The sequence below is a fragment of the Salmo salar genome, chromosome ssa26 (genome assembly GCF_905237065.1).
Source record: "Salmo salar chromosome ssa26, Ssal_v3.1, whole genome shotgun sequence".
NCBI lineage: Eukaryota > Metazoa > Chordata > Actinopteri > Salmoniformes > Salmonidae > Salmo > Salmo salar.
The window spans coordinates 6,811,288-6,836,998 of NC_059467.1; the positions used below are offsets into that span (position 1 = coordinate 6,811,288).

The window sequence follows — 25,711 nt, forward strand, 5'->3', positions numbered from 1 at the left end:
TTAGAGAGCATACACAACATCATCTGAGCCATTTTCTACAGAGTTAGTACTGGATGCTTCAACTTAGTGCAGTGAATTTAACCATTATAGATATAATGTACTGTACACACTAGAGGTCGACCGATTAATCGGAATGGCCGATTAATTAGGGCCGATTTCAAGTTTTCATAACAATCGGTAATCTGTATTTTTGGCCACCGATTTGCAGATATTTTTGTATTTTTTTTACACCTTTATTTAACTAGGCAAGTCAGATTAATTAGAACACATTCTTATTTACAATGACGGCCTAGAAACGGGGGTTAACTGCCTTCTTCAGGGGGGAATCGTTTTTGCAACCTTCGGTTACCAGTCCAACGCTCAAACCACCTGCCTTACATTGCACTCCACAAGAATTAACAGGCTGACTACCTGTTACGCGAGGGCAGCAAGAAGCAAAGGTAAGTTGCTAGCTAGCATTAGACTTATAAAAAACTATCAATCTTAGCCACCCGTTAGATAAAATACGTAACGGTTCCGTATGTCACTGAAAGAAAAAAACGGTGGTTTTCGAGATGATAGTTTACGGATTCGATCATATTAATGACCTAAGGCTCGTATTTCTGTTTGTTTATTATATTATAATTAAGTCTGACTGAGCGGTGGTAGGCAGTAGCAGGCTCGTAAGCATTCATTCAAACAGCCCTTCGCTGTGCTTCAAGCATTGCGCTGTTTATGACTTCAACCTGGGTGGGTATAATTTGTGGAACGTTCCAACAGGAATCTATTCCAAAAACTTCGTAAATAACAAGGTTTCCAAAAAACAACGCATACAAAGTTGTATAGCGGCAGAATAAGATACCGGGTAGGGAGTGGTCTATTTCATTGTGTTTTTCACTCATCACGTTTATTCTGAAAAATGTCTGTCCGCCTATGGACAAACATTAAGAATAAGCTACGTGGTGAGTTGATGCCTATTCGGCAGCTAGTTAGCTAGGTTTGTATGCGTTGCTACTTTGTATGCGTTGTTGGTTGGCAACCTTTTACTTTACGTTTTTTGGAACAGATTCCTGTTGGAACGTTCCACAAATTATACCCACCCCTTCAAGCCTATCAACTCCCAAGATTAGGCTGGTGTAACCGATGTGAAATGGCTAGCTAGTTAGCCGGGTGCACGCTAATAGCGTTTCAAACGTCACTCACTCTGAGACTTGGAGTAGTTGTTTCCCTTCCTCTACATGGGTAACGCTGCTTCGAGGGTGGCTGTTGTCGATGTGTTCCTGGTTTGAGCCCAGGTAGGAGCGAGGAGAGGGATGGAAGCTATACTGTTACACTGGCAATACTAAAGTGCCTATAAGAACATCCAATGGTCAAAGGTATATGAAATACAAATCGTATAGAGAGAAATAGTCCTATAATTCCTATAATAACTACAACCTAAAACTTCTTACCTGGAAATATTGAAGACTCATGTGAAAAGGAACCACTAGCTTTCATATGTTCCCATGTTCTGAGCAAGGCACTTAAACATTAGCTTTCTTACATGACACATATTGCACTTTTACTTTCTTCTCCAACACTTTGTTTTGCATTATTTAAACCAAATTGAACATGTTTCATTATTTATTTGAGGCTAAATTGATTGTATTGATGTATTATATTAAGTTAAGTGTTCATTCAGTATTGTTGTAATTGTCATTATTACAAAAAATAAATATAATAATTGGCCGATTAATCGGTATCGTTTTTTTTGGTCCTCCAATAATCAGTATCGGCGTTGAAAAATCATAAATCGGTCGACCTCTAGTACACACGCATACACACACAAATGCACACACAAAAACAGTCATGAGACTCTTTCTCCATCTCACCACACAGCCTCACACATGCACGCATGCCTGCATGCACTCACACACACATACAATCACACACTTAGTCTCACACAGACTCGTATATGTTATGCAACCGTGGCCTAGTAAAGGAGGTTGCACGTGATGTGGATTTGCACACTGTGATGACACTGAACTCTACGGTTAGGCCTGACAAACACATGCCGCCCCCCCCCCGACATCACTCCAGCAGGCCTCGAGGCTGCTCTCATCAACTCCTTTCATTCACTGGCGCACTAATCTGTGAACCTAAAAGACAGGGATAAAAGTGAAAGGAAAACATTTAAGAATGCTAAAAAGGAGAAAGAGCAAATCACTCATGTCGTAGCGTTCAACGCTGAAGACGGAGAGAGACTGTTTCTTATGAACCTGTCTAAGTTAGAGAGGGGGGGAGAAACTGAGACAGAAAGAAACAGACAGAAAGATACAGAGAAATAAAAAGAGATGGAAGGCCCGAGAATGAGACAGAGAGAGAGCGAGAGAGAGAATATAGGCCACCCTCTCTTTCATATCCATCTGCTCCATGTGCTCAGCTACATGGCACCTTGCCCCTTCTGCTACCTAATCCCTCACACACTTGCTCACTTCAACTGTTCTATATGATCTCGTTTTTCATATCCCAGTTTACCTATTTACTTATGGCCCTGCCTACACCTAATGACTTTTTGAAATGATATGTGCAAAAAATATTCCACTTTATTTGGAACAGCAAGCCAGACAAAATTAAACAGGCCTATTTATATAATGAATATGAACTCGGAGGGCAGAAATGATTAAATATTAAAGCATTTGACCTCTCACTAAAGGCTTCAGTCATACAAAAGCTATACTTAAATCCAAACTGGTTCTCCAGCAGATTAGTAAGAATGGCTTACCCCGTGTTCAAGAATGGGCTTTTTCCCTTTATTCAGATGACTCCCTCTCACTTTTGGTTATTTGAAAAATAAATCATCCCCAAAATATCGCTATTTTTAAAACAAGTCATAGAAAGCTGGTTGCAATTGCACTTTAATCCACCAGAAAAGACAGAACAAATATTACAAGAAATATTATGGTTAAAGTCAAATATACTAATTGATAAAAACATTTTTGAATGAAAAAAGACAACTGCATAATCTTTGTAAATGATATCATAAATATGACAGGTTAGCAAAAATATATGGAAATGTCTGCTCTATCCAAATTACAACCAACTGATTGCAGCATTACTGCAAAAATGGAGGAGACAAGTGGAAGGGGGAGATGGTAAGGAACTTGTCTGTTGGCCCTCCATTAAAGACCAAAATTGTTCAAAGAAAATTGTGATAAATAAAAAAGTATACCAGTTTCATTTAAGGACCAAAGAAATACAGCTGCGCCATACAGGTTGCAAAGTAGTTTGGAAGAGATTTTCGATGAACCGATTCCATGACATAGGGTTTATGAACTGATACACAAAACAACGCTGGATTCAACAGTTCCAAGTTTCTAAATGTTTTATTATTATACAAAATTCTTGCAACCAATAGAATGTTATATATGGGGGATATAACCATCCCAGCTCTGCAAATTTTGCTGTGAAGAGACAGAATCATTATATCTGTAACACCCTGATCTGTTTCACCTGTCTTTGTGCTTGCCTCCACCCCCTCCAGGTGTTGCCCATCTTCCCCATTATCCCCAGTATTTTTATACCTGTGTTCTCTGTTTGTCTGTGGTCAGTTTGTTTTGTTCGTCAAGCCTACCAGCGGTTTACCCCTTGCTCCTGTCTTTTTCTAGTTTAAGGTTTTGACCATTTCTGCCTACCCTGACCCTGCCTGCCGTTCTGTACCTTGTCACACCAACCTGGATTATTGACCTCTGCCTGCCCTGACCCCGAGACTGCCTGCCGTTCTGTACCTTTTGACTCTGATCTGGATTACGGACCTATGCCTGACCTTGACCTGTCGTTTTGCCTACCCCCTGTTCTAGTAATAAACTTTTGTTACTTCGACACTGTCTGCGTCTGGGTCTTCTCCTAAACGTGATAATATCACTTGTTTTGGTACTGGCCATATGCTTGTTTTTGGTTGCAGGTCCAGGAATGGCTGAAGAATTGCAACATTTACCTCGAGCTAACTCTGCAAATAGCACTGCTGGTTGATTTGAAAAGTCATAGATAATTGATCAATAATATAATAACACTCTTAGCAAAAATCTTAAATTTACAATCTGTATAAACTATGAAAATAGAAAGGTTCAGAACTTTTGTGAAACATCACAGCACAGTTGAAAAATATATGGTAATTAGAAATCATAAATAGATGGTCTTCAGAGATATATGGGAGGGGTTGAGGGTAGCTGGAGGGAGGGACTAAAACAAAAAAAGATAACTAATGTAAAATATACTGTGTCCGTAAAAGTAGAAGCCTATGTATTGTTGTCCATTAGTCTACTCCAATTATGGAAGGGGTGTTAGGGGAAAATAATAAAGAAGGAAAATATAAATATATTATTTTTTAAACAATGTGTGTGTGTATATATATATATATATATATATATATATATATATATATATATATACAGTACCAGTCAAAGGTTTGGACGCACCTACTCATTCAAGGATTTTTCTTAATTTTTACATTGTAGAATAATAGTGAAGACATCAACACAATGACATAACACATATAGAATCATGTAGTAAGCAAAAAAGTGTTAAACAAATTAAAATATATTTGAGATTTTTCAAAGTAGCCACACTTTGCCTTGATGAGAGCTTAACTCTCTCAACCAGCTTCAGGAGGAATGCTTTTCCAACAGTCTTGAAGGAGTTCCCACATATGCTGAGCACTTGTTGGCTGCTTTTCCTCCACTCTGCGGTCCAATTAATCCCAAACCATCTCAATTGGGCTGAAGTCAGGTGATTGTGGAGGCCAGGTCATCTGATGCAGTACTCCATCACTCTCATTGGTCAAATAGCACTTACACAGCATGTAGGTGTGTTTTGAGTCATTGTCCCATTAAGCTCAAACCAGTTGAGATGGCGTATCCCTGCAGAATGCTGAGGTAGCCATGCTTGTTAAGTGTGCTTTGAATTCTAAATAAATCACAGACAGTGTCACCAGGAAAGCACCCCCAGACCATCACACCTCCTTCTCCATGCTTCACGGTGGGAACCACACATGCGGAGATCATCCGTTCACCTACTCTGCGTCTCACAAAGACACGGCGGTTGGAACTAAAAATCTCAGATTTGGACTCATCAGACCAAAGGACAGATTTCCCCCGGTCTAATGTCCATTGCTTGTTTCTTGGCCCAAGCAAGTCTCTTCTTATTATTAGTGTCCTTTAGTAATGGTTTCTTTGCAGCAATTCGTCCATGAAGGCCTGATTCATGCAATCTCCTCTGAACAGTTCCGATGTGTCTGTTACTTTAACTCCGAGAAGCATTTATTTGGGCTGCAATCTGAGGTGCAGTTAACTCTAATGAACTTATCCTCTGCTGTGGCGGTCCTCATGAGAGCCAGTTTCATCATAGCGCTTGATGGTTTTTGTGACTTGAAGAATCTTTCAAAGTTCTTGAAATGTTCTGGATTGACTGACCTTCATGTCTTAAAGTAATGATGGACTGTCGTTTCTATTTGCTTACTTGAGTTTTTCTTGCAATAATATGGACTTGGTCTTTTACCAAATTGGGCTATTTTTTGTATACTACCCCTACCTTGCCACAACACAACTGATTGGCTCAAACATATTAAATTAACCTTGAACAAGGCACAGCTGTTAATTGAAATGCATTCCAGGTGAAGCTGGTTGAGAGAATGCCAAGAGTGTGCAAGGCTGTCATTAAGGCAAAGGGTGGCAACTTTGAAGAATCTCAAATATAAAATATATTTTGATTTGTTTAACACTTTTTTGGTTACTACATGATTCCATACATGTTATTTCATAGTTCGATGTCTTCACAATTATTCTACAATGTTGTCACGTTCTCTATCTTCAAATTCCCTGTCATATATGAGCCAAGGCGCAGCGTGCCGGTAATTCCGCATCTTTATTTGAAGAAAACCGAACCAAAACAATAAACAGGTGAACAGCAAGAAACGTAACGCAACTGTGGCGTATACACACAACACACACAGAAATAATAATAACCCACAAACACAGGTGGGGAAAAGGCTGCCTAAGTATGATTCCCAATCAGAGACAATGAATGACAGCTGCCTCTGATTGGAAACCATACTCGGCCAATAAAGAAAAAACAACATAGACATACAACACATAGACTGCCCACCCCATGTCTCACCCTGACCTAACCAAACAGAGAAAAACGACTCTCTCAGGTCAGGGCGAGACAGTACCCCCCCAAAGGTGCGAACTCCCGGCCGCAAATCTGAAACTATAGGGGAGGGTCCGGGTGGGCATCTACTCATGGTGGCAGCTCTGGTTCGGGGCGTAGCCCCCACACCGCCCGCTGATCCCCCCGCTTCTGTGTCGCTGGAGGAACCAGACCGTGGATCAGCGCCGGAGGCTCTGAACTGCCGACCGCCGCTGAAGACTCCGGGCTGCGGGCCGCCGCTGGAGACTGGGGACTCGGGGCTGCGGGCCGCCGCTGGAGGCTCGGGGCTGCGGACCGTCGATGGAGGCTCGGGGCTGCGGACCGTCGCTGGAGGCTCGGGGCTGCGGACCGTCGCTGGAGGCTCCAGACTGGAGAGCGTCGCTGGAGGCTCCAGACTGGAGAGCGTCGCTGGAGGCTCCAGACTGGAGAGCGTCGCTGGAGGCTCCAGACTGGGGACCTTCGCTGCAGGCTCCGTACCATGGATCATCACTACTGGTTCCGCGCCATGGATCACCCCTACAGGCTCCGGGCCATGGATCATCACTGGAGGCTTCGTGCCATGGATCATCCCTGCAGGCTCCGGGCCATGGATCATGACTGGAGGCTTCGCGCCATAAATTATCACTACAGGCGCCGGGCCATGGATCATCACTGGAGGCTTCGTGCCATGGATTATCACTGGAGGCTTCGGACCATTGATCATCACTGGAGGCTGCCAATGGGGAGCTGGAACCGGTCTCACCAGACTGGGGAGAAGCACAGGAGACTGGGTGCGCAGAGCGGGCACAGGGCACACTGGGCCGTGGAGGCGCACTGGAGGTCTGGAGCTCAGGGCTGGCACACCCTGTCCTGGCTGGATGGTCACTGTAGCCCAGCAAGGGCTGGGCGCTGGTACAGGACGAACAGGTTTGTGCTGATGAATGGGGGGTACCGTGCGTAGAGCAGGCGCAGGATAACCTGGGCCGTAGAGACGCACTGGAGGCCAGATACGCTGAGCCGGCGCACTTCTTCCTGGCTGCCGGCCAACTCTAGCACGGCAACGGTGAGGAGCTTGCACCGAGCGCACCGGGCTATGAGTACTCACTGGCGACACAGTGCATTTCACCGCATAACACGGTGCTTGCTCGGTCACTCGCTCCCCACGGTAAGCACGGGGAGTTGGCTCAGGTCTTAACCTCGCCTTCGCTAATCTCCCTGTGTGCCCCCCCCCCAAAACAATTTGCCGCTGCCTCTCGGGCTTCTGTTGTTGATTCTCCCCGGTCCAGCTCGTCTTCCCAGTCAGCGCACGCTGCTTGGCCTTCTTGTGGTGGGTTATTCTGTCACGGCTGTCTGAATGATCGGACCAACGCGCAGCATGGTTGTGGTTCCACATACTTATATTTATTGTGAAACGTTGCAAAAACACCAAATACTTGAAAATACAAAAACAGCAAACCGTGACACAGAGAGGAAATCACACTACTCAAAAGATAATCACCCACAAAACACAAGTGGGACAAACCAACTTAAATATGACCTCCAATTAGAGACAACGACAACCAGCTGCCTCTAATCATGCCAAACAAAAACCAACCTAGAAATACAAAACTAGAAACTAAACATAGAAATACAAAAACGGACAAACACCCCCTGTCACACCCTACCATAGAAAATAACAACATACTATGGTCAGGGCGTGACAAATGTTGGAAATAGCAAAAATAAAGAAAAACCCTGGAATGAGTAGGTGTGTCCAAACCTTTGACTGGTACTGTACATATACAAACAAATATATATGGGGAAATGGAAATGATGCAGACAATTACATTGATAGAAGCCACAGTCCATCTGTAATATTAATGCTGATCTACCCCCTAAAAAAAACAAAAAAAACAAAAATACAAACACTGGAGAATTAACTGCACTAGGCTAAGGGATACATTTTTTTCCAACCAGGTAACTATATAGGCCACTCTCTCCCTTCTGGCTCTAACACATTCCATAGTCAAACACTGAGGGCTCTAATTTATTAGACCAAACAGCTCCCAGAAATACCTCAAAGCTACAGGGCACCCTCTTGTCTTATCTGTCATAATAAAAATCTAACACGTGCCAATAAATATATAAAGCTTCTTGAATTGAAATTTATTTGAATGGAATTCTCATAGGCAACAGACAAATATCTTGTCTCTCTAGACAGCAAGAAGCAGATTGTGCAGTCAACCTTTCTACCTGTTCTTGATTATGGGGATGCTATTTATCAAAGTGCAGCTGCCTCTACTCTTAAACCTCTGGATGACGTTTTTCATAGCTCCATTCGTTTTATCACAGGAGACAGTTTTATTACTCATCATTGTATTCTTTACCAAAAGGTTGGCTGGACCTCTTTTAAGTCACGTAGACAACAAAATGCTCATCCAGAGGTGGCTCTCCTAGTGGCAAGGGAATTTAATGCAGGGAAACTTAAATGTGCAACCAGAGGAAAAAAAACTCTAGAACACCTTTTCTCCACACGGAGACATGTACAAATCTCTCCCTCGCCCTTCATTTGGCAAATCTGACTATAACTCTATCCTCCTGAGTCATGCTTACAAGCAAAAACTAAAGCAGGAAGTACTAGTGACTCGCTCAATACGGAAGTGGTCAGATGACGCCGATGCTAAGCTACAGGACTGTTTTGCTAGCACAGACTGGAATATGTTCCAAGATTCTTTCGATGGCATTGAGGAGTACACCACATCAGTCACTGACTTCATCAATAAGTGTATCGATGACATCGTCCCCACAGGGACCGTAGGTATATACACGAACCAGAAGCCATGGATTACAGGCAACATCTGCACTGAGCTAAAGGGTAGAGCTGCCGCTTTCAAGGAGCGGGACTCTAACCCGGACACATAAGAAATCCTGCTATGTCCTTGGACGAACCATCAAACAGGCAAAGCATCAATACAGGACTAAGATTGAATCCTACTACACCGGCTCTGACTATCGTCGGATGTGTCAGGGGTTGCAAACTATTATGGACTAAAAAAGGGAAGCACAGCCACGAGCAGCCCAGTGACACGAGCCTACCAGATGAGCTAAATTACTTCTATGCTCGCTTCGAGGCAAACAACACTGATGCATGCATGAGAGCACCAGCTGTTTCCAGACGACTGTGTGATGTGAGTAAGACCTTTAAACAGGTCAACATTCACAAGGCCGCAGGACCAGATGGATTACCAGGACGTGTAATTCAAGCATGCGCTGACCAACTGGCAAGTGTCTTCACTGACATTTTCAACCTGTCCTTGACTGAGTCTGTAATACCAACATGTTTCAAGTAGACCACCATAGTCCCTGTGCCAAAGAACACCAAGGTAACCTGCCTAAATGACTACCAACCTGTAGCACTCACATCTGTAGCCATGAAATGCTTTGAAAGGCTGTTCATGGATCACATCAACACCATTATCCCAGTAACCCTAGGCCCACTTCTATTAGCATACCACCCCAACAGATCCACAGATGACGCAATCTCTATTGCACTCCACACTGCCCTTTCCCACCTGGATCCTGGACTTCCTGACGGGCCGCCCTCAGGTAATAAGGGGAGGTAACAACACATCTGCCACGCTGATCCTCAACATGGGGGCCCCTCAGGGGTGCATGCTCAATCCCCTCCTGTACTCCCTGTTCACTCATGACTGCATGGCCAAGCACTACTCCAACACCATCATTAAGTTTGCTGACGACACAACAGTGGTAGGCCTGATCACCGAGAACGATAAGACAGCCTATAGGGAGGTCAGAGACCTGGCAGTGTGGTGCCAAGATAACAACTTCTCCCTCAATGTGATCAAGACAAAGGAGATGATCATGGACTACAGGAAAAGAAGGGCTGAGCACGCCCCCATTCTCATCGACGGAGCTGTAGTGGAGCAGGTTGAGAGCTTCAAGTTCCTTAGTGTCCAAATGACTAACGAACTGTCATGGTCCAAACACACCAAGACAGTCATAAAGAGGGCATGGCAATGCCTATTCCCCCTCAGGAGACTGAAAAGATTTGGCATGGGTCCTCAGATCCTCTACAGCTGCACCATCAAGAGCATCCTGACTGGTTGCATCACCGCCTGGTATGGCAACTGCTCGGCCTCCGACCGCAAGGCATTACAGAGGGTAGTGCGTACGTCCCAGTGCATCACTGGGGCCAAGCTTCCTGCCATCCAGGACCTCTATACCAGGCGGTGTCAGAGGAAGGCCCTAAAAATTGCCAAAGACTCCAGCCACCCTAGTCATTGACTAACACACAGCAAGTAGAAGCGGAGCGCCACGTCTAGGTCCAAAAGGCTTCATAACAGCTTCTAACCCCCCCATTTATACGCTAATGCTACTCTGTTAATTATCTATGCATAGTCACTTGACCTTTACTTACACGTACATATTACCTCAATTACTTCGACTAACCTGTGCCCTGGCACATTGACTCTGTACCGATACCCCCTGTATATGGCCTCGTTCCTGTTATTTTATTGTTGCTCTTTCTATTTTCTTTTTTTTTTCATTTTTATTTGTATTTATTTGTTTACTTCAGTATATTTCGTAAATACTTTCTTAACACTTCATTTGTCTTAAAACTGCATTGTTGGTTAAGGGCTTGTAAGTAAGCATTTCACTGTAAAGCTCATTTTACAAATAAAATTTGATTCGATCACGTCATTACGCTATTTTTGTTTACAAAACCCTGCTCCACAAACTTCCGAATTACATTCCTGTTAAGATTTAAAATGTTATCAAACCCGTTCACAGGGTTGGTTAACTCTGGAGACTCCTTTGGTGTTTAGAGAGTTAGGTAGATCAGTCTTTGGTTTCCTTGTGCCTTCCGTGTGGAATGATCTACAATGCACTTTATAATTGGAGGAATAGGGCATTTCAGACGGTTGTTTGGAGACCTTTTTACTGAAGAATGTGATTTGTTTTTTATTTGTTTTTTAAATTTATTTTGCTTTACGTGTACTGTTGTGTACAATAACGTGTATTTTAATGTTTGTATGAATGTGTACTTTAATGTGATTATTGTATTTTGATGCTAATTCAGCCAGACCCGTTGCTGACAGGTGTATAAAATTGAGCACACAGACATGCAATCTCCATAGACAAACATTGGCAGTAGAATGGGCTAACTAAAGAACTCAATGACTTTCAGCATGGCACCGTCATAGGGTGCCACCTTTCCAACAAGTCAGTTCGTCAAATTCTGCCCCGCTAGAGCTGCACCGGTCAACTGTAGGTGTTGTTATTGTGAAGTGGAAACGTCTAGAAGCAACAACGGCTTAGCTGCAAAGTGGTAGGCCATACAAGCTCACAGAAAGGAACCGCCGAGTGGTGAAGCATGTAGCGTGTAAAACTTGTCTGTCCTCGATTGCAACACTCACTACCGAGTTCCAAACTGCGTCTGGAAGCAACGTCAGCACAATAACTGTTCGTCGGGAGCTTCATGAAATAGGATTCCATGGCCGAGCATTACCAGTCAGATGGACAAATCTGGGTTTAGAAGAACTTGACTGGCCTGCACAGAGCCCTGATCTCAACCCCATTGAACATCCTTGGGACGCCGATTGCGAGCCAGGTCTAATCGCCCAAAATCAGTGCCCGACCTCACTAATACTCTTGTGGCTGAATGGAAGCAAGTCCCAGCTGCAATGTTCCAAAATCTAGTGGAAAGCCTTCCCAGAAGTGTGGAGGCTGTTATAGCAGCAAAGGGGGGGGGCAACTCCATATTAATGCCCATGATTTTGGAACGAGATGGCTTTGAAACTGATTGGTTAGAGATGATCCAATCGTTGATGACTTTGTTTGTACAACATCCCTCATTGTGACGTCACCATTTGCTTCAATGATAGCAGTCTCAGAGTGAATTATGTCGCAAACATAGAACACAGTGGAATAATTCATTTTAAGCCATCAGGCAACCATTTCCTGTCAACACAAGTAGAACAGAAACTCACCTCTAACCTCCTCTTAGAAATAGAACAGAGCCAAGCCCTCTTACTTAAATACTTCCACCCCCTCCCATCCTCCTCTTAATGAGATAGAGACAGGGGAAGAGGAGAGAGAGATAAAGAGAAAGGAGGACACATACATACATACATACATACATACATACATACATACATACATACATACATACATACATACATACATACATGAAGGATGGTCCGTTTCATACAAAATGCATGTGACCCATGAATAATTTAACATATTTTTTTATTCTTCATTACGCAAGAGGAAGGGCAGTTTAAAAAAGCATGAGCTACCTGAAACACACACACACACACACACACACACACACACACACACACACACACACACACACACCAGGACTGGGGTCAATTTGAATTGAAGGCTGTCAATTCAGGAAGCAAACTGAAATTCCAATTAATCTATTTTCAATGACTTCTCAATAAAATGAAAATGAGCTATGAAGCTCACCTTGTTGTGATGTCTACTAAACATCTTCCCCTCTCAAATTGACAAAACAAAATCCAAGATAATGTAAAACCCAGCAGCAATCCACACCATGGCATGACCATTGGCTGGGTTCTGCTGTGGAAGGCCTTGTATTTAACACTACTAAGCCTACTGCCACCATTACATCAACTATGGCATCGCCGCCAAACTTACCCTAGTAAAACTGACTATCCTCCCGATCCTCGACTTCGGCGATATCATCAACAAAATAGCTTCCATTACTCTACTCAGCAAACTGGATGCAGTCTATCACAGTGCCATCCGTTTTGTTACCAAATCACCTTATACCACCCACCACTGCGACCTGTATGCTCTAGTCGGCTGGCCCTCGCTACATATTTGTCGCCAGACCCACTGGCTCCAGGTCATCTATAAGTCTATGCTAGGTAAAGCTCCGCCTTATCCCAGTTCACTGGTCATGATAACGACACCCAACCGTAGCACACGTTCCAGCAGGTATATCTCACTGATCATACCCAAAGCCAACACCTCATTTGGCCGCCTTTCCTTCCAGTTCTCTGCTGCCAGTGACTGGAACGAATTGCAAAAATCGCTGAAGTTGGAGACTTTTATTTCCCTCACCAACTTTAAACATCAGCTACCTGAGCTGCTAACCGATCGCTGCAGCTGTACATTGTCCATCTGTAAATTGCCCACCCAACCTACCTACCTCATCCCCATACTGTTTTTATTTTATTTACTTTTCTGCTCTTTTGCACACCAGTATTTCTACTTGCACATCATCATATGCTCATTTATCACTCCAGTGTTAATCTGCTAAATTGAAATTATTCGCTCCTATGGCCTATTTATTGCCTACCTCCTCATGCCTTTTGCACACACTGTATATAGACTTTCTTTTTTTTTACTGTGTCATTGACTTGTTTATTGTGTTATTGGCTTGTCTATTGTTTACTCCATGTGTAACTCTGTGTTGTCTGTGTCACACTGCTTTGCTTTATCTTGGCCAGGTCGCAGTTGTAAATGAGAACTTGTTCTCAACTAGCCTACCTGGTTAAATAAAGGTGAAATAAATAGAAAATAAAACCATATTGGCAATGGCCAGAGCTCCAGCTGGCACAGCATGTTTATGCTCCCTCCTCAATAAGACCATTGAAAACGTAGTCTTTCTGCCCATTTGACAACTTGCCTAATGCCCCTTAATGGAGGTCCAACAACGTGCTCTTGAGTGGCGCAGCGGTCTAAGGCACTGCATCTCAGTGCTAGAGGCGTCACTACAGACCCTGGTTTGATTCCAGGCTGTCAACACAAGTAGAACAGAAACTCACCTCTAACCTCCTCTTAGAAATAGAACAGAGCCAAGCCCTCTTACTTAAATACTTCCACCCCCTCCCATCCTCCTCTTAATGAGATAGAGACAGGGGGAAGAGGAGAGAGAGATAAAGAGAAAGGAGGACACACATATATATATATATATATATATATATATATGAAGGATGGTCCGTTTCATACAAAATGCATGTGAGCCGTGAATAATTTAACATATTTTTTTATTCTTCATTACGCAAGAGGAAGGGCAGTTTAAAAAAGCATGAGCTACCTGAACACACACACACACACACACACACACACACACACACACACACACACACACACACACACACACACACACACACACACAGGGTGGTGCACAATTGTCCCAGCGTCATTCGGGTTAGGGTTTGGCCGGGGTAGGCCCTCATTGTAGATAAGAATTTGTTCTTAACTGACTTACCTAGTTCAATAAAGGTTAAATAAAAAATTAGAACATAACATACACAATGCATGCATGACCTATGGCATAAATCTAAATCTAGCCATAGCTATCATTGTGGCTCCCTTGAAATGTAGTTTGCACTTAGCTAGTGTAGCATTGTGGTTAACGTTCCATGCACAATTCAGAGGACTTAGCTTGTATTGCAGCTGAAACCATCTAGTGCATTACAAATATAATTTTGCTAGCATTGGGCTAAATCTAACCTTATCAGTAGATATAGTAGATATGGTACAGTAGTTCCAAGAATAGAGTGCCTTTTGAGTGCCTTTGATAATTTAACCTCTTGACGTTACCCTACGATAGGGGGCGCCACAGCGCATTTTGGAAAGAATTCGTGCCCATTACTAATCAGACTCAGAAGCTAGGATATGCATATAATTAATACCTGTGGATAGAAAACACCCTAAAGTTTCTAAAACTGTTTGAATGGTGTCTGTGAGTATAACAGAACTCATATGGCAGTCAAAACCCCGAGACCGATTGAACCAGGAAGTGGAATTCTGAATTGTGGACTCAACTTCACGTCGTCGCCTATTATTCACACCGTGAGATATCGTTCATTGAGCACTTCTTATTGCTTCCACAAGATGTCGCCAGTCTTTACAAAGTGTTTTGAGCCTTCTACTGTCGAAACTCAGTGAATGAGACGCGTTGGAAATTGGTCACAGGGGGAGGCCCATCACCATTATGACGCCGGCGGCCCTGTCTACCCCCACCTTTGGAAACGTTTTGAAACACAATGAAATCATCCCCCTCGAATCTTATTGGCTCTCTTGTTGAAACAGGCCCTGAAGATTTATGTTAGACAACGTTTGACATGTTTGAACGAACATGTTTCGAAACTGCTGTGGCGCGCTCGGCAGAGTAGTTGGATACACCCTTCGGACGCACTAACAACAGCAAGCTAATGGAACATAAAGGATGGACTTTTTCGACCGAAAATACATCTGTTGTGGACCTGGGATTCCTGGAAGTGCTTTCTGATGAAGACAACTAAAGGTAAGGGATTATTGACAATATTATACAACATTAGATGTGATATGCGATTGTTCCAAGATGGCGCCGAGCTGTATTTACTAGCTCATTTTCTGAGTATCGCATCCCCTTTTTTCGCTAAGTGTGATTACCCAGTAAAGTTATTTTTAAATCTGGTATGACAGGTGCTTTCAAGAGATATTCATCTATAAATCTTAGAATGACAATATTACATTTTAAACATGTTTTCGAATAGTAATTCAGTAAATTGTAGCTCTGTTTCCCCGGATTGCATATGACGGGAAAATAGTTAGTCAACGTTACGCACCGATGTAAAATGCTGTTTTCATATATAAATATGAACTTTATTGAACAAAAGAATGCATGCATTGTGTAACATGATGTCCTAGGTGTGTCATCTGATGAAGTTTGTAAAAGGTTAGTGCTGCATTTAGCTGTTTTTTGGTTATTTGTGATGCATGTGGTTGGTCGGAAAATGGCTATGTTGCTGCTTTTTACGATGGACTCCTCTAACATAATCTAATGATTTGCTTTTCCTGTAAAACCTTTTTGAAATCGGACGACGTCGGTCGATTCAGGAGAGGTGTATCTATAAAACGATATAATTTGAAAAAAAATATAAATAATAATTATTACATTTTGTTATGCTAATGGCGATATGATTTTTCGCTGGATTTTGATCCCGCTGACGGGACGAGACGCTGAAGAGGTTTTAAGTAGAACATTTGCACCAATATTGAATTTTAAAAGCCTGTAATATTATATATAGTGCCCGTTAATATAAACAACATGGAAAAATCTGATTTATACAGTGAGGGAAAAAAGTATTTGATCCTCTGCTGATTTTGTACGTTTGCCCACTGACAAAGAAATTATCAGTCTATAATTTTAATGGTAGGTTTATTTGAACAGTGAGAGACCGAATAACAACAAAAAAATCCAGAAAAACACGTCAAAAATGTTATAAAGTGATTTACATTTTAATGAGGGAAATAAGTATTTGACCCCTCTGCAAAACATGACTTAGTACTTGGTGGCAAAACCCTTGGCAATCACAGAGGTCAGACGTTTCTTGTAGTTGGCCACCAGGTTTGCACACATCTCAGGAGGGATTTTGTCCCACTCCTCTTTGCAGATCTTCTCCAAGTCATTAAGGTTTCGAGGCTGACGTTTGGCAACTCGAACCTTCAGCTCCCTCCACAGATTTTCTATGGGATTAAGGTCTGGAGACTGGCTAGGCCACTCTAGGACCTTAATGTGCTTCCTCTTGAGCATAATGTTTCCACCTCCATGTTTGACGGTGGGGATGGTATTCTTGGGGTCATAGGCAGCATTCCTCCTCCTCCAAACATGGCGAGTTGAGTTGATGCCAAAGAGATCCATTTTGGTCTCATCTGACCACAACACATTCACCAGTTGTCCTCTGAATCATTCAGATGTTCATTTGCAAACTTCAGACAGGCATGTATATGTGCTTTCTTGAGCAGGGGGACCTTGCAGGCGCTGCAGGATTTCAGTCCTTCACGGCGTAGTGGGTTACCAACTGTTTTCTTGGTGACTATGGTCCCAGCTGCCTTGAGATCATTGACAAGATCCTCCCGTGTAGTTCTGGGCTGATTCCTCACCGTTCTCATGATCATTGCAACTCCACGAGGTGAGATGTTGCATGGAGCCCCAGGCCGAGGGAGATTGACAGTTCTTTTGTGTTTCTTCCATTTGCGAATAATCGGACCAACTGTTGTCACCTTCTCACCAAGCTGCTTGGCGATGGTCTTGTAGCCCATTCCAGCCTTGTGTAGGTCTACAACCTTGTCCCTGACATCCTTGGAGAGCTTTTTGGTCTTGGCCATGGTGGAGAGTTTGGAATCTGATTGATTGATTGCTTCTGTGGAAAGGTGTCTTTTATACAGGTAACAAGCTGAGATAAGGAGCACTCCCTTCAGCTCGTTACCTGTATAAAAGACACCTGGGAGCCAGAAATCTTTCTGATTGATAGGGGGTCAAATACTTATTTCCCTCATTAAAATGCAAATCAATTTCTAACATTTTTGACATGCGTTTTTCTGGATTTTTTTGTTGTTATTCTGTCTCTCACTGTTCAAATAAACCTACCATTAAAATTATAGACTGATCATTTCTCTGTAAGTGGGCAAACGTACGAAATCAGCAGGGGATCAAATACTTTTTTCCCTCACTGTATTATGAATAAAGGCTTGCTAAAGTACAAAAAAACAGCATTGTCCATGTTTTTCCGACTTCTAGGAAGATTTTAACCCACTTTTTTTTTGTGGTAGAAAACTGAATGCTAGAAATGTGTTCACAATTTCATATTTTTGTGGTGCTTGCATTCAATTGCCCCTCCCTGTTGCACACATCACGCTTCCCTTCCTCCTGTCTCAAAGGGATTTATAGCTGAGTTAAGATTAAATATTTAACCCAGTTACGTTAATTGGCACTTAATTGGCACTAACTCTAGTAATATATATATATTTTTTCTTGAGATGGGAACAAGTTTTTTATGAAGTTGAACATGCACTCCTTATGACAGAATGATAAAATTAGAAATACACATTTAATAAAAACATTTTCCTAAATTACACTACCCAAAAGGCACTCTATTGGTGGAATGACCAGGTAGCAAGTGTCTGAGGTGTCCCATAACTGTACATATTACCTCAATTACCTCCACTAACCGGTTCCCCCCCGCACATTGACTCTGTACCAGTACCCCCTTGTATATAGCCTCGCTATAGTTATTTTACTGCTGCTCTTTAATTATTTGTTATTTATATTTCTTTTAAAAACATTGGGGGGGGGGGGGGGGGGATTTTCTTAAAACTGCATTGTTGGTGGGCTTGTAAGTAAGCATTTCACTGTAAGGTCTAAACCTGTTGTATTCAGCGCATGTGACAAATAACTGCATCATTAGGGCTATCTGAAGAAATATACCAGAAATTTGAATAATTTACGTGAGGATGGGCTAGAGCAGGGTTTTCCAAACTTGGTCCTGGGGCACGCTTTGAGTGCACGTTTTGGTTTTTGCCCTTGCACTACACAGCTGATTCAAATAATCAAAGCTTGATGATGAGTTGGTTATTTTAATCAGCTGAGTAGTGCTAGGGAAACAACCAAAACTTTCCCCCCGGGGGGGAGGGTCCAGGACCAAGTTTGAGAGGGAATATTTGATCAGCAGATGGATATATAAAAATAGAAAATATAGACCAACTAACATTCTTAATTAATGCCCGCAGCTTGGCTCTTTGGAGATGGAGGGTAGGGGTTTGTTTAAAGGTCAAAGGTGAGAGGTTTCGGAGTAAGTGGTAAAGGTCAAAGGGAAGGTAGATTTATGTGTTACCTGGTTCCAAAGCCGCCCCTGGCCCCTGTGGTGGGTGAGTCCAGGGAGTCCCCCGGTTTGGGCCGGTGCATCTGTGATAAGATGGAGCTCAGCTCGTTGATAACCGTGGCCTTGGGGTCGGGCGTGGGTGGGCTCCTTAGCTCCGGGGGCTCGCCCCACAACTTGGACAACCGATGGGGGGGGGTCCTGGGGAGTTCTGGGGGGGATATGGACCCGGGTGGAGGGGGAGGGACAGGAGGGGGCGCCCCAAAGGAGTCCAGGGATTCCTCCATGAGGACGTTGTGGTAAAGTGCAGTGTTCTTGTTGATGACGGGCTTGTTTTTGGGCTTGGGGGGAACGGGGGGTCGGTCGTCGAGGTAAGCCTGGCCGTCAGTATAGACCATAGAAGTGTTTTCCAGGGCGCTGTTGTACCCGCCCTCTGACGACAGTACAGAGATGCTCAAAACTGTGGAAACGGTGCTGGTAGTCTCTATATGGGGGTCTCCACTTCTGCGACTGTCTACCTCCTCGATGCTTGAGTCAGTGACACCTTGCTCAAAGCCAACGTCGGGGGGCGGAGGGGGATAGAAGGGTGGGGGCATGCAATTGGACATCCCACTCCCTCGTCTGAACTGGCCGACAGGGGTCGGGGCGTGAGTGTAGTAGGGGGGTGGATGTGGCCCCCTGGTTCCCATTCCATTGCGTCTCTCTTGGTCCCGTTGCTTGAGCAACTCAGCGATGGTCGTTGCCTGGTCCTCAGGGATGTCGACGCTGTTGGCGAACTCCAGCGGCGGTGGCAGGGGCTCGGAGAAGACAAACTCCTCCACCTCCTCAATGTCCACCGAGGCCAGCGGGGGAGGGGGCATGCGGAAGGGTAGCTTGACTGGCTCGTCCACCGAACCCCCAGCCGTGATGGTCTTCCCCCGCGGCACGGGGGGCAGGGGCTTGGTACTGTGGCTGTTGGTGGGGGGGTTTGGCTGGTCTCTCAGTTCGCTGGGGATGCTGTTGTCCTGGGCTGGTGTGTTCTCCTGTCCCCTGTCTTCCTCCTCTGGGCTGTTTTTGGAGTGCACCATCAGCAGACCGGCCACTTTCTGCGTTTGTGACTTGTCCACAACGTCGATCTGTATGCTCTTCACATCCTCCGCCGCCTGCTGCCTCTCCTCCCTCCCTCCGTCAGACTCGTACTTCTGCTCAGTTATCTGCCTCTTCAGGCCCCCCCCTATGCCTCGCCCCATGGTTGTCGTGGAGGTCACGAAGCCTGGCTCAATGCTGGAGCGGAGCTTGGTATCGATGAAGAGGGGCTGATTGAGGCCAGGTTTGTGGGGGTTGGGGGGGAGGGACTGGGGGCATCGCTCTTGGGGCTCGGTTGAGAAGGGGGTGGGGCTTGCATCGCCATGGCCATTTGCGTCTGCTCATTCATGGCTCTGTCCCGGGCCGCCAGCGCCAGGGCGAGGGGCGAGTTAGGTTCCAGGGCATTACCCGTGATGGGGTGCAGGTAGCCCCCTCCTCCGTTTGAGCTGTAGGTCTTGGGCGTGGTGGCCGGGAGACTGACAGGGCTGTCCAGGTTGGGGTACTGGCCGGTACGTGCGGTCAGAGGCTCCCTCACCACCTGGGTGGGCTCAGGGGTGTTGAAGTCTGTCACGTTACCGCCACGGTCACCCCCTTCTTGGGACCGCAGCAGGGTGGTGGCCGGCGGGGGTGCCATTATCCTCCGCAGGTGCTCGTCGTTGCTGAACATACCCTCGTCGATGGACTTGGACTGGCGTAGCCGCGGGGCCGGGGTGGGGTCTCCCAAGTCCTCATCTTCCATATCGGTGGAGAGGAAGCCAGGCGAGTTCCTCCGCGCCTCCAGCCTCTTCTCCCGGTCCCTCACTGCCCCTGCGATGGCAGCCGCAAAGGGGTTGTTGACAATGGGGTCTTCAGGCCTTAGCCCCCTGCCCCCTGCCCCGGGCGTTAAGGGTGGGTGTTCGGGCGTGGTTGGCTCGATCTCCATACTGCTGCCCTGGCTGCTCTTTCCACTGCTACTGGTGGACGGCTCCTTGACGATGATGGTGGGGATGGGAATGGACGAGAAGGTCCTCTCAGTGGGTGTGGTCGGCATGGAAATGGCGCCTGAGGGCGGGGTGCAGCAGGTCTTCTCTGGGCTGTCCTCCACATTGGGCTGCTTGACCAGCATGCCCTTCCTCCTTGCCGGCTTGGCGGGCACGTACAGTGCCTTGTTGCCCACCTCCGAGTACGGGTTCTCTGGCACGGGCGCCCGTCCTCGGCTTCTACTATCGTACTGTTCTGAGCTCTGGCGATGATAACCTCGCCTTAGCGTCCCTACATCTACCGTGCGGTTGCCAAGGGTAGTGGCGTTGGAACATTTTCCAGCGGAGTTGAGGGTGAGGCCCGGTCGGGTGGTGCCGTAGCCCTGTGGCATGGGGGAGACAGAGGGAGAGTTGTAGGAGGAGGGGGGAGATGGGGGGGAGATGGCCGGAGGAGGGGGGATGTCTTCGGACGTGTCGGGCATGGAGAGGCTGCGGGTGAACTTGAGTGGGGGAGGGGTGAGGAGTGCCTTCTCTTCTGTTATACCTGAGAGAGACAGAAATAAAGAGAGAGAATGAGAGATAGAGAGAGAGAGAAAGACATATCTGTCAATTTTACATGTGTGATTCTATTCCATTTCACCTTTCTTATTGAGAAACATTTTTTGAGATACATTCTTCACTAAACTTTTTAAATTCTGTTAAAGTTTTAGGAAGTTGTCTATGGGTCAGGTGTGAGGATTTCCTTCTATGTTCCATATATTATAAATGTATGCTCAAGCTACTGCATATTTTTTTATACAAAAAAAAATTGTATTTCACCTTTATTTAACCAGGTAGGCCAGTTGAGAACAAGTTCTCATTTACAAAGGCGACCTGGCCAAGATAAAACCAAGCAGTGCGACAAAAACAACAACACAGAGTTTCAAATGGGATAAACAAACGTACAGTCAATAACACAATAGAAAAATCTATGTACAGTGTGTGCAAATGTAGTAAGATTAGGGAGGTAAGGCAATAAATAGGCCATAGTGGCGAAATAATTACAATTTAGGATTAACACTGGAGTGATAGATGTGCAGACGATGATGTGTAAGTAGAGATACAGGGGTGCAAAAGAGCAACAAAATAAATAACAATATGGGGATGAGGTAGCTGGGTGGGCTATTTACAGATGGGCTGTGTACAGGTTGCTCTAACAGCAGCCTGTGTACAGGCTGCTCTAACAGCTGATGCTTAAAGTTAGTGAGGGAGATATAAGTCTCCAGCTTCAGTGATTTTTGCAATTCGTTCCAGTTATTGGCAGCAGAGAACTGGAAGGAAAGGTGGCAAAAGAAGGTGTTGGCTTTGGGTATGACCAGTGAAATATACTTGCTGGACCGCGTGTTAGGGGTGGGTGTTGCTATGGTGACCAGTGAGCTGAGATAAGGCGGGGCTTTACCTTGCAAAGACTTATAGATGACCTGGAGCCAGTGGGTCTGGCGACAAATATGTAATAGGGATTGCAACAATTTTAGAAAGAGGGTCCAGATGAAATGAAAGCGCCTGGGGAATAGGTGTAGTACTGGGGGCTACCGGGCCTGGGTTAACCTCTACATCACCAGAGGAGGAGTAGGATAAGGGTACGGCTAAAGCCTATAAGGACTGGTCGTCTAGTGCATTGGGAACAGAGAATAAAAGGAGCAGATTTCTGGGCATGGTAGAATAGATTCAGGGCATAATGTACAGACAAGGGTATGGTAGGATGTGAGTACAGTGGAGGTAAACCTAGGTATTGAGTGACGATGAGAGAGGTTGCATCTCTGGAGGAACCAGTTAAGCCAGGTGAGGTCTCCGCATGTGTGGGGGGTGGGACAAAAGCGCTATCTAAGGCATGTTGAGCGGGACTGGGGGCTCAACAGTGAAATAAAACAATAAGAACTAACCGAAACAGCAGTAGACAAGGCATATTGACATTAGAGAGAGGCATAAAGCAATGGCAGATGTTGATCAGCAGAGCTAAAGACAACAACGAGCAAATGGCGATGAATGGGCAGAGAGGGTCTTTTACAGGACCTGAGTTCAAGCTGGGGCCGACAGATAAACAAAATGAGGTACCGTGTAAATTAACAGTACAGCAGGCATCAGCTGTGTAGCCGAGTGATCATAGGATCCAATGAGCAGCAAAATGTCAGGGAGCCGTTCGGTAGTCGCTACTACGCTAGGCGAGCGGGAGACACGGCGTTCAGAAAGCTAGCGGGCCGGAGCAAGCAGATGGGTCTTTGGCGACATTTCAACGGAAAAGTCTGTTGAAACCACATCGGACGATTACGTCGGCAGACCAGTTGTAATGGACCTGCGGGGCTCCGTGTCGACAATAAAGGGTCCAGGCCAATTGGCAAAAGAGGTATTGTAGCCCAAGAATTAGCTGGTATACTTCGTCGGCTAGACGGAAGATGGGCCTAGCTCGCGGCTAGCTCAAGGCTAACTGGTGCTTGCTTCAGGACAGGGGCGTTAGCCAACAATAGCCACTCGGTTGCAGCTAGCTAGCTGCGATGATCCGGTGTAATGGTCCAGAGCTTGCGGCAGTAATCCGGTGATGTGTTAGAGAAAAGCAGTCCGATATGCTCTGGGTTGATATCGCGCTGTGCAGACTGGAAGGTATTGACCGAGCTAAAGCTGGCTGGTGTCCGAGCTAAAGGTGAAGACCGCTAGCAGTGGCTAACAATGACTAATAGCTAGTAGCTAGTTAACTGGCTAGCATCTGATGGAGGTTCCAGTTATAAAGTATAAAAATAGCAGATCCGTACCACATTGGGTGAGGCGGGTTGCAGGAAAGTATATTTAGTTCGTAGATGGAAAGTGAGATTAAAATATATACGAAAAAACCCCGAAGAAACAGACTAATTACATGGAACAAGACAAACACACTGCTACGCCATCTTGGAACACCAAAACATATACTGAAGTTACAAGCTACTGTAGCTATTGCAGTCATAACACACAGACCTGTCTTTGGGCTACTATTGGCTCTGAGTGGCGTGATGAATTGGATGGACCATTAATATAATTTGTTTCTATTAAATACTATTGCTTAATCATAGACTGTGGTTTCAGTGTATGGGTAATGGGGTATAATATTGTCGCCTCGGAGCACAATTTGGCAAGTGTATCACTCTAATTTGTCCATTATCACACTTAATGAAGCCAGTTACTCTCTGAAGTGAACTCTCTGGAAACGGTAATCATAGTACATTAGACATTAGACACATACACACATACCTATGGACTTCTGTCTCCTCATGGTGCCACCCTTGGCAAGTATGCCCAGGAATGCCCCCCCTCTAGGACTGCCTGGCACAGTGGGTGGTACCACTGCCACTCCACCCTGGCGGTCGTACATGGACTGTAAAGCAGAGTTGGGTAGGGTTAGAGTTTGACATATTCACAACACACTGAGTATTTACCAGTACCGTACTGTACATTGCTTTAGATATAAACGTCTGCTAAATGGCATATATTATACTGTGTGGAGTAACTCACATTCATGTCAGTAGGCGTGACCAAACAGCGGCTGGAGGGGCGTGGCTTAATGGTGGCCACCTTCATGTCCACGGCCTTCTGGGAAGGTGACACCTCGTCCACTTTATCTGCAAGACAAACCCCACCCCCTATGAGTGACAGGGTAAATAGGGCAGGACTTCCTTAAGCGTAAATATGTCATGGGCCAAATGCGTTTGCAAGCCAGTCATTTTCATGACCCCTTCCTCAGTTTCCAAACTAAACTGAGGCTGAAACAGAGAAAAAAGAAAAACAATAAAATTACATTAAAAAACATGTAATTTTGGGAAGAGGCCAGCCTTGGAAGCCGTGCAAGCCTTATATTGCAAGCCTTATATAGCTTATATTATGTAATATTTAGTTGTATTCATTTTTGGAAAGGCTCCATGCATTTGGAGATGTTACTGTACTTAGAGTGACTTGAAAACATATCCTCTTCTTCTGACCATCTACACACAGAGGGAAGAGAGTGGATTCAGCCTTAACCAGGACTTAGATTAGTAACAACCTCTAATTCACACATACGCACAAAGAAATGCGCACACACACACACACAGAATCATACGAACATACACACATATTCTGACACTATGGGAGACTTCTTCTATCTGGCCATTTTCTGAGGCATGATGTGTATAGATTCTGTTTCCGGTGCCACTTCAGTAAATGAAACCACTCCAAATTCATCCATATTCCATACAATCTATTATGCCGTGTAGATCATGCTATTTAACATTATTGTTAATCTGTTGCCAATCTTTCCATTCATATGGGATTGAATTGCAGATTTATTCTAATTCATTTTTTTTATATTATTATTTTATTTGACCTTTATTTAACTTGGCAAGTCAGTTAAGAACAAATTCTTATTTACAAACCTGGACGACACTGCCAATTGTGCACCTAATTCATGTAGCAGGATCAATAAAACAGATGGCATGAACTAGTTTTGAGATGTGAAAACCTCTTACAAACTTTGATTTTGGGGTGAACTATCCATTAAATAGCTCTTGAGTTACCTGAATAAACCAAAGTTTAAATTTTCACCTATGTGACTATGCGTCTGACATAAGTAATGTTTGAAATATAATACCATGTTATCACGTTATTGAGTCTGTGATGTCCATTCAGTATGCACAGAGAATTGACTGGAATAAAATCATGCATTCTCATTGGTGCAAACAATTACATTCAATGACAAATCAATTTACTACTGTCAATTCCATTTCATTTCCAGTCAATTCCGGAAGTGAACTGATATTCGGAATTGGAATATTGTTTACTTTCTGAATAGTGACAGTTGGTATTCACGTAATAATAAGGAATTCCCCTCGACCACGGCCACAAGTTGTGGAAAACCAACATACTTTCCTATTGACC

The 25,711-nt window shown here is 44.6% G+C and overlaps 1 protein-coding gene across 1 annotated transcript in view; it reads right to left on the reverse strand.

Annotated features, from left to right (window-relative positions):
* The window catches only part of LOC106587060 (SH3 and multiple ankyrin repeat domains protein 2), a 262,030-nt gene that overhangs the window by 16,653 nt on the left and 219,666 nt on the right, over nt 1–25,711 (reverse strand). The window contains exons 20-23 of the mRNA XM_045708423.1: nt 24,314–24,420; nt 24,053–24,176; nt 20,164–21,338; nt 18,786–20,116 (exon numbers count right to left, since the gene is read on the reverse strand). Of these exons, the coding sequence (XP_045564379.1) occupies nt 18,786–20,116; nt 20,164–21,338; nt 24,053–24,176; nt 24,314–24,420 (2,737 nt within the window). The remainder of the gene's footprint in view (nt 1–18,785; nt 20,117–20,163; nt 21,339–24,052; nt 24,177–24,313; nt 24,421–25,711) is intronic.